Source organism: Meleagris gallopavo, chromosome 13 (assembly GCF_000146605.3).
Source record: "Meleagris gallopavo isolate NT-WF06-2002-E0010 breed Aviagen turkey brand Nicholas breeding stock chromosome 13, Turkey_5.1, whole genome shotgun sequence".
NCBI classification, from domain to species: Eukaryota; Metazoa; Chordata; class Aves; order Galliformes; family Phasianidae; genus Meleagris; species Meleagris gallopavo.
Genome location: NC_015023.2, coordinates 4,545,011 through 4,554,015, shown reverse-complemented (window position 1 = coordinate 4,554,015; position 9,005 = coordinate 4,545,011). Strand labels below are relative to the sequence as shown.

Here is a 9,005-nt window from a genome sequence, read left to right as displayed (position 1 = left end):
AAAAAAGAACAAATTCCACTTTGAAATATTACCTTCATAATGATCAATTCCATACTGAGGATTTCATCTTCTGTACAAGCTCCATCTGTAACATAGGCAAACTGGTGCAACTTTGGTGGATAAATTTCCTGAAAGACAGAAAGATCAAGTGTTCAGTTTGACAAATAGGTCATAACTAGTCTTCCCATGTATTAAGAATAACAACCCAGTGCCACTCCAGCATTTCAAAATAGATAGGAGAGGGAAAAAAAGGAAAATAACCATCCGCCCCATCCTAACTCATTATGTTCTCCTCTGCCTTTACTATACATAGATTTCTTTTTCAGCCTTTCTGCTCTTAGTCTTCTCCTTTAGCTTCTGATAGATCAGTACAACATGCATTGACTGACTACAACATCATTGAGGTGCATACAGTACACTGTATATGTATATGTAAATGGCATCAAGATTATTTCAATGCAGCCTATGGAAAACATCTTTTATCTCTTGTATTCAAACACAGCTCTACTGGTCACAGATGTTTGTACACCTACCAGATATGCAGCCTTATAAAAACTGTTAGAGTAATGACCTCAGGTCTTGTAAGTAGCAAACAAATACTAATTAACCACAGATATTCCAGTGAATTGGAAACATTACACAGAGCCCCTCAAACACTACCATCAGAACTGAGCTGCTTTTCAACATCCAGACACAACCTGGCCTAACTGCTCAACAAGTGTAAGCTTCGTGTTAAACAGAGCTCTATAATGAAGCCTAATGATTAAGCAGCTATCTTAGTTTCAGCTGAGACAGAATTGTTTTCTTCATAGTGTCTGGTATAATGCTATGTTTTGGTTCCAGGAGAAAAACAATGTTGATAACACACGGATGTGTATATCTGCTGCTGAGCAGTGTTGTACAGAGCCAAGGCCATTCTCAGCAAAGGGCCCAAGGAGCTGGGAGGGAACAGAATTCTGACAGCTGACTTAAACCAGACACAGGGATATTCCATACCCTACGACATCATGCAGGAGGCATTCTGAGGGGGGAGGAAGTTCATCTCACTCTATTCCACTGCTTGGGAAGCTAGCTGGCCACTGAGCAATTGCTTGTCCATCACTTCTTATGTGTGTATATATATTCATATATTCATAACTATTAGCCTTTTTATTTTCTCTTAGTAAATAGTGTCATCTCAACCCACAAGTTGCACGTTTTTTCCCTCTGATTCTCTCCCCGCAGTGAGATCACTGGGAAGGTGGGGAGTAAGGAAATGACTGTGGTACTGAGCCACCTGCTGGGTTCAACTACAACAGCAGCAATATAATTTATACTTAGGAACAAATCAAACATCAATATGCCTCTTAAAAGACAAAGAGTGAGAAGTTTTGAAGCGCTATTTTAATAGCTCAATTTATGCCAGTAAATAAAAATGGCTTGGGTTGTATTATTCAGTAGATGCACCAACAGTAGAATTGCAGCAAGTTGTCTCTGCGTAGAACAGCCAAAAACTCAATTAGCAACAACAATTAAAAACATTGAAGAGACTATTCTTTTAAAATAGAGATACTGGTATGTTAGCTAGCCCTAATTTTAGACAATTCTAAAATATAGGATTTTGAAAATAAAAATTATTGTCTCGTGCTCAAGTCATAGTAATAAGCTCCATAAAAGCTTCCCAAAATGCATTTACTGTACAGTAAGCATACTGTTTGTCCAATCATATATTTAAGTTTAGAAAAAACATATTTACCTCAAGCTTTGCTGCTATGAATAAAGAAGAGATCCCAATAAGTTGCAATAGTGTTTTTACAACATTCTGTTGTGTTGCCATAAATCTATCAAAGAAATCTTGTGCTAAATAAAAAGTTTCTCTATGAAGCTTGTAGACTTCACAAACCTAGAGAAACAGAGATACAAAGATCAAGAACAATTTTAAATAGTCAAGAACAAATGCTACAGATTTATTAAAAATGTAAAACCTAGACATACAATTTCATATTTGACTTCTGCTTCACTGATACTGAAAACTAACATGTTAACTAAGAGCAGGAGCTAAGCTGTTTCCTTTGACTCACTGGATGACCACCACTACAGTAAATCCCTCTCTCAAAAAAACAACAAATCCAAGTGGAAGCCCTTTTATGAAATGGGAGCACGTTCTAATAATATTGGAACATCAGCTCCTCACATTCACAAACATGCATCATTTCTACACCTCAGCAGAGAAAATTCTCAAAACTGCTTTAGAATCAAGAACAAAGATTAGATCAAGTCATTCAAACATCAAAAATACTCTCATAGAGACAGCAGAGTTGCTATACATTCTACAAGCCAATAACAGAGAAGAAAGTTCCAGGGGAACTCGCAGCAGCCTGCAGGTACCTAGATGGCCTAGATGGAGAGGTCTTTTTAATCAGGAAATATAGTGATAGAACAAGGGTAATTAATGCCTTTAAACTAGAAGAGCATAGATTCAGATTAGATGTTAGGAAGAGATTCTTTACACAGAGGGTGGTGAGGCACTGGAACCAGGAAAGTAGTCAATGCTCCATCCTTGGGAGCACTGAAGTCCAGGTTGGATGGGGTCTTGGACAACCTGGCCTTCTGGAAGGTGCCCCTCCCCATGGCAGGGAGTTGAAACTACACAGTCTTTATGGTCCCTTCCAGCCTGACCCATTCTATGTTGTGAGATTCACCTAGTCTCTAAGACACCACACACACTCCTCCTTACAATAACTTAAATAATCATTTGTGTAGATTTAATCTGTTGTGTGACCTTAAGCTTACCTTGTGGAGCTTTAGGGACAAACTGATTATTATACACTATTCATTTAAATTAATATCTGAATATACTGTCAGTTCATGTACCATCAGCTCAATCCATTGTGTGTATATTTCAACATACACATACATACACACACATACATATATTTGATACCATTCACTGACAAACTTAAGAAGACAAGTAGCTAGTGCTAAATCAATTATGAAATATCATGAAAAGTGCTCGTGACAGTTATTAGCATACTTTAACAAAAGCACATTTAAAGTAGTCATAGACCCAGAAAAGCTTACCTCCATTAGCCAGTCTAGAAGGATTGTTCGCATTTTAGGTTGCAGGAGAGGGTGCCTTTGCATATATAGTTTATCCCTCACATATGTCTCCTCTTTGTTTATCATGTTTTTCCATACATCATCTCTGTTTGCCCAGCTAAGACAGATAGATGAACACGCTCAGTTTCAAATCATAAGAAAAAAAGAAGGCAGAGAAGCAGTAGCAAAGCAGCAGCATATTTACCCCAGAATTGGTAGTGGTGAAGATCTAGTTGAAGCAACATTCAGATGTATGAAGTGAGAGTAATCAACACCAACCGGATCATCATCTTTATCTGGAGTAGGAATCAGCATATGAGGATCTTTGTTAATGTTATTCCAGGACAGCTATAAAATGAAAAAGAAGATTTTACACTATGGCTGTACAAGTAATGATTTTAGCTGTAAATAACAGCACTCTTGAAATAAACCACAACAAACTTCTATCACCTCTGTAAACACAGAAGCTGAAAGTAATCTGTGGAAATTATCTGGCCCAATGCTTTTGCAGAAGCAGGGCCACTCACAGCAGGTTGCCCAGGACCACGTCCAGACAGTTTTGAGCATCTCCAAGAAGATTCCTCACTCTCCATTCACAATCTGTCCTAGCGCTCTGGTCACCCACACAGTAGAAGTTTCCTGATGTCCAGAAGTAACCTCCTGCATTTCATTTTGTGCCCGCTGCTTCTTGTCTTACCAATGGGCACCACTGAGAAGAGCTCCATCTCCTTGTACCCTCTCTTCAGGTATTTATATGCACTGATGAGATATCCCTGAGCCTGCTCTCCTCCAAGCCACCCTGACAGGACAGATGCTCCCTTCCCTTCATTATCTCAGAGTCCTTCACAGGTTCTCACAGTAGCTCTCAGTTCCCTGGGAAAACACTACTTATTTTATTTCACTGTAGAATACAAAGTCAGCCCCACAACATCATATCTAAGCAAGTTAAACTTCAGCATTTCTGCTTAAGAGCAAAGTCAGCCATCTTGCTGCAAATCAATCTATTCCGCAGTACTGAAGGGACATAGGTCCTTAATAACAATCATAATATGCTTCAGGAAATAACAGTTAACAAAAAACAAAAAACAAAAACAAAAACAGAAGATTCATTAGGTGTTAGTAAAATGCTCTATATTAACAATTTGCCCTGGCAAAGAAGTTCCCACACCTGATTTTTGCCCTGTCACTGCTACAAGTGACATCACTTTCCAGCAAAATGGCTACTCCCTAACTCCAGCTTCAGAAGAAGAAACCACTGACTTCAGAAATGAAAGCCACAGTTCTCTTGCAGCTATGACATTGTATTGCTGTCAGATAGACGTAGTTTCACCTCTCAGAGTTCTACATGCAAACCTAGCATAGTTACTTATGCACCCATGCCATGATTTAATTCGGGTTGGAGTAGAAGGGAAAAAGAATAGTATCTGTAGTATGAAATTGACAGATTTCTATCAAATGAAAGTTTGATTGTCACATCAGCATTGCTTTAAGTTAATTTTTGTCCTCCCTCAAAGCTAGACTGTCACACTTTGTCCTCCCAGCTGCATGGCAAGTCCAGCCACCAACAGCATTAGGAGAAGCAATGCCTTATCAGTTAATCTACAAACCAACAGAAAGGCCATGCATTTGATCTAATTAAAGGTGCCTACTACACCAGCAGTAGCTAGAAGAAAAGGGATCTGTTCCACTGTTCTCAGCCAAAGCAGATACCACACAGCCATTGATTTAAGAGAGATTTCATCACACTCTATCTTCTCTAAGGAAACAAATCAAGATTCAAAACCTTCTTAGATGTCTTAAGAAGTGAAAACAAAGCTACTAGGTAACAGCTCACCAATACAACTGGGGTAGAACACAAGCAACAGTGAAGCATGCAGCTTAGCTAGAGATAAGAATGGAAGTGAATACGCAGTGCCTTCAGAAGCAAGAAAGGAGACAGAAGCCTGAATTAGCTGAAGTGAAGGAACACCAAAGATCTGACATGCATTTTGGTCAAATGAATGCGATTATTAGATTCCTGATTCTTCAAAGCAGATTTAGCAAGATACTCAGCTGAAAACAAGAAGCAGTATCAAGAAATTGCAGAACATCACACTGTAACTGTAAGGAGATAAAAGGACTGCTGAACAGCTACTGAAAGTGAAACAGTTTAAGGTGAGGAGGGCCTGAGGCAATCAGGAAGTGCTTCCTTTGGGCTGGCACAGTGCAAGCCCTAAAGCACATAACTGGAAACTACATACAGGTAGGACATGAGAACGCTCATTAGAAGAAACACCTGCAAGGGCAGAACACAGCAGATCAAAGACTTGCATCAGAACAGTCAAGCACACATGTAGCTCCAACAAAGAAAACCCTAGAATTCAGAGATAATATATTTTTAACCCAAACATTCTCATACCTCATTTTTTATGTAGCATGTCATCAGTCACTAACATACCAAACACTCACTGAAATGGAACTTTGCAACTTCTTTTGGACACACAGGTCAGCCACCAAATAGAGCAGGTAGTGACTATTTGGGTCACTGCGGCAGACAGGGCTTTCAGAAAATCAGCCCTGAGACATCTGTGCCTCTCTGAGCCACCAGTAAAGTTTCTAGGGGCAAAAGGTGCCAACAGGAATGTTGGAGATGACAGTAACCCAGAATTGCACTAAAAACAGCAATGTCACTGGATTTTCAGCATGGAAACCAAAGTCAAAGAAGCAGGAGAGGGAAAAGTCAGGTTGTCTCACCTCAAAAAGTTTCCGAGCAGACAGACTTCAACTATTAGACTGCAGCCTTATTTTGCCTATCAGAAAGCATTAAGACCTACAATTCCAGCCAATTTTCACTCACAGGAAGCAGTAAAGGTTGAAGTAGAGGGCTTTTCCACTAGAAAGAGATTCCAGATTTATTAAATGAAGAGGAGAAAGAAGAGCAACAATTCGGTCATTCCAATTCTTTTTGAACAGCATAGGAGCTTCTGACACTTTTAATTTTCTAAAGAGTCTAAATATTGCCCTGCCAATATTCAGTCAGGCTCTCAACTAGGATATAGCTAATGTTTTTCACTTGTTTAAGTGCGTGAGGTTTTTGTTGTAGTCACTGTTGCATTTTTCTTTTGTTTCTTTAATTTTACCTTTCAGAAACAACCTAGGCTTGTTAAAGAATCTCTTCAGAAGACATTTAAAGATTGCTAGATAGAACATTTTGTCAACAGTAAGACTAGATTCTGGAAAAATGGCCAGTGAGAAATTGATCAAAACTGATTACTGAAAGCTTGGTCTGTCTCCTTTCCATCTGAAAAGATTAGCTAGCCCCATCCCAACATTTCTTACCACTTCTAGTTTCCGTTCTCCACCCTACATTCAGGAGAACATGCATTTTCTATCATAATTGCATGGATTACTCTAATCAAGTTAAATGAACTTTGCTTTATGCAGAGCCTTGGAAGTGTATCCATCCATAGAAAGCAGCCAGAATTAATATGAGAATTGCTTACAGAATTACAGCAGTGCCAGTACTCCAAAATCAAACACAGAATTGATGCGATATTCTGCTGTCACAAACCTCATGATATAGCCACCCTTCCATCACATAAAGGGTAACAGCATTCTAATTAAGAACTCAGGCCTTATGTTCAACAGAAGCAAACTAATGAATTGACTATGAAGATGCCATAAAGTGGGATGTGACTACGATGTTTTGCCTCATGTATAACCTAGTGTCAGTAAACAATTTATTTAATGTAGAAATCACGTGATGTAAGCTGCAGAGGATTTATAGCTGCTTGCATTTTAGAACTGTTGTGTCTCAACAGAATAACTATCTCACTGGCTATCATACAAGCCTGCGATACTGCTGCTGGAACCATAAACATATTCTCATTAGTGGCCCATGGCAATTTATATCAGAGAATAGCTTGTGTCACACCATAGACTGAAGAGCTGCTGCTGTGCAGCCAAATGTTAGCTTTTTTAAACAGATCTGTAACAATCTGGCTACTTTGTCATAACAAAAAACCTTCTCTGTGCAGAGACTGATACACAGGTATCCATTTTTATCTACAGTTTACAGAATCAAAGGGTCAAATTCCCACCGGTATCCTAAAGATAACGTGGAAAATTCCTAAATAATGCTTTGGATGCCTCCTGCCTGAGTTATCTGAATTTTGCTATACCTATCGTTCCTGAAGTAGCATTTAATAGCAACACCAAAAAGAAAAAGAAAAAAAAAGAAAAAAAAACCAGAAATTGGAAGCCTGTATCTACTTCCAAAGTTGAAGATAAACATGCGCAAAATATATTTCAAACTGCTTTTCAGTCTTCTTGAAAGAAGACAAAATTAGGTCTAGTAAGGATTTTTCCATCAATTCCTTATTATTGTGGAATAAACATTTAGGAGAAGCCCTGGCCCAGCTCTTACAGAACATTTTGCTAAAGGAGGGGTCTGTAGTGAAGGACAGGCAGCTCTTCCTTGTCAGAAGTGAGAAATTAGTTTAATATACTGCACAAAAGAAAAACAGAAGGGAAGGAGAGATCCCCTCATTAAATGCTCACCATTTGAGCCCTGCTTAATATGTTGACTGATAACTAGTGTACGCAGTTGCAACAAGCAGAGGCCATTCCAAACAATGATGCCCATCTGTTATGGTAGCACTTTAGTCTTAGAACTTCCAGCTGCCACTTCTGGTTAGATGTGCGACATTATGCATAGACTCGCGTACCAAATGAGTGCAGTCTGTACTCCCTGATCATGACTTTTGCAGCTTAAGTATCACCCTGCATGTGCATTAACTGGCTGAAGTCCTCGCAACAGAGTGAGCGAGCATGTGTGTGCATATGCACAGGAGAGAATCAAAAAGAAGAATAAACCTGCTTCCAAGAGGCCAATTTTGCTCTTTTATTTAGAGCAAGCATCTCAATGCACAAAGGCATCTTGCTTTCAATACCATAATACCAACAAAGCATCCAATACAAATACCACTAGCTTGTCAAGTTTGAAGAACGTAGAAACAGCACTAAGAAGTTTAGGGGATTCTGCTGGACTTCATTCCGACTTTATAACTTGGGTCATGCCAAGTGTCCTGTTTGGAAATTGGCACTGGCCACGACTTACCCCAGCGAGCAGCCTCATTTGTTCTTTGGCTTACAGCATAAATGGCTTTAAAAAATCATCCCTTTCGTCTGCAGAAGCACGAAGCCTACTTCACCACCACAGTAGTATCTAAACGTATAAACTTCAAAGTTCTGATCTGGAAATTCAAGTTTCCATCCTCTATCTAATACAAACGCTTGCCAATGAGAACAGAGCTAGCCAAAAGGAACAAGTGATCCTTCCTCTCTCCCAGGTTATATGTAAGCACAGACAGGGTTACAAAGAGACCCATCTCAAAACTCGGTTCTGTTTGCGTGCCAAAGGGCCGCATGCTTTGGCCTACAGGATACAGCACATAAGTGAACCACTGAACTCCTACAAGGTTCCAGGTACGTCAGTGTGGAAAACTAAGTGTGTATGAAGGCTTCTGTAGGGCACAGCCTGGCAGCCCCAGGACATTCAGGTACACTGAAGCATTCATGTAATGGTTTAGACCAATGTAGGCTTCGTCTCTCGCAAAGGCTCCAAAGCAGGCTGTGCCACCGACGTGGTTTGTGGTCTTCACAAACAGCCTGGGCTGATGGCCCCTGAGCCACCGCCACGCAGCATGGGGTTGCTGCATATCTGTGGGATTGTGTTCGCAATACCAACGTCCTGCACCAACAGGCTATTAAGATGAAAGGAATGTGATCTAAGGCCACATTCGTTACCTGGTTTTCGTATTGCTTTTTCCTACTCATTTCAATTTTGGCCATTTCTTCGTCGGGATCCTGGAGGAACTACAAAAAGAAACGCAGCGATTTAGGGGCAGGGGCTCAGCACACCGCTCAGCCCCACGCCGTGCCCGAGC

General features: G+C 40.0%; 1 protein-coding gene across 1 annotated transcript in view; it reads right to left on the bottom strand.

The window, feature by feature from the left end:
* Window positions 1-8,961, bottom strand: part of LOC100539157 (G1/S-specific cyclin-E1) — a 9,580-nt gene extending 619 nt beyond the window's left edge. Inside the window, exons 1-5 of the mRNA XM_019619676.2 lie at window positions 8,866-8,961; window positions 3,284-3,426; window positions 3,061-3,196; window positions 1,736-1,882; window positions 20-128 (exon numbers count right to left, since the gene is read on the bottom strand). Coding sequence (XP_019475221.1) covers window positions 20-128; window positions 1,736-1,882; window positions 3,061-3,196; window positions 3,284-3,426; window positions 8,866-8,910 — 580 coding nt within the window. The 5' untranslated portion in view covers window positions 8,911-8,961. The remainder of the gene's footprint in view (window positions 1-19; window positions 129-1,735; window positions 1,883-3,060; window positions 3,197-3,283; window positions 3,427-8,865) is intronic.
* Window positions 8,962-9,005: the final 44 nt, after the last annotated feature.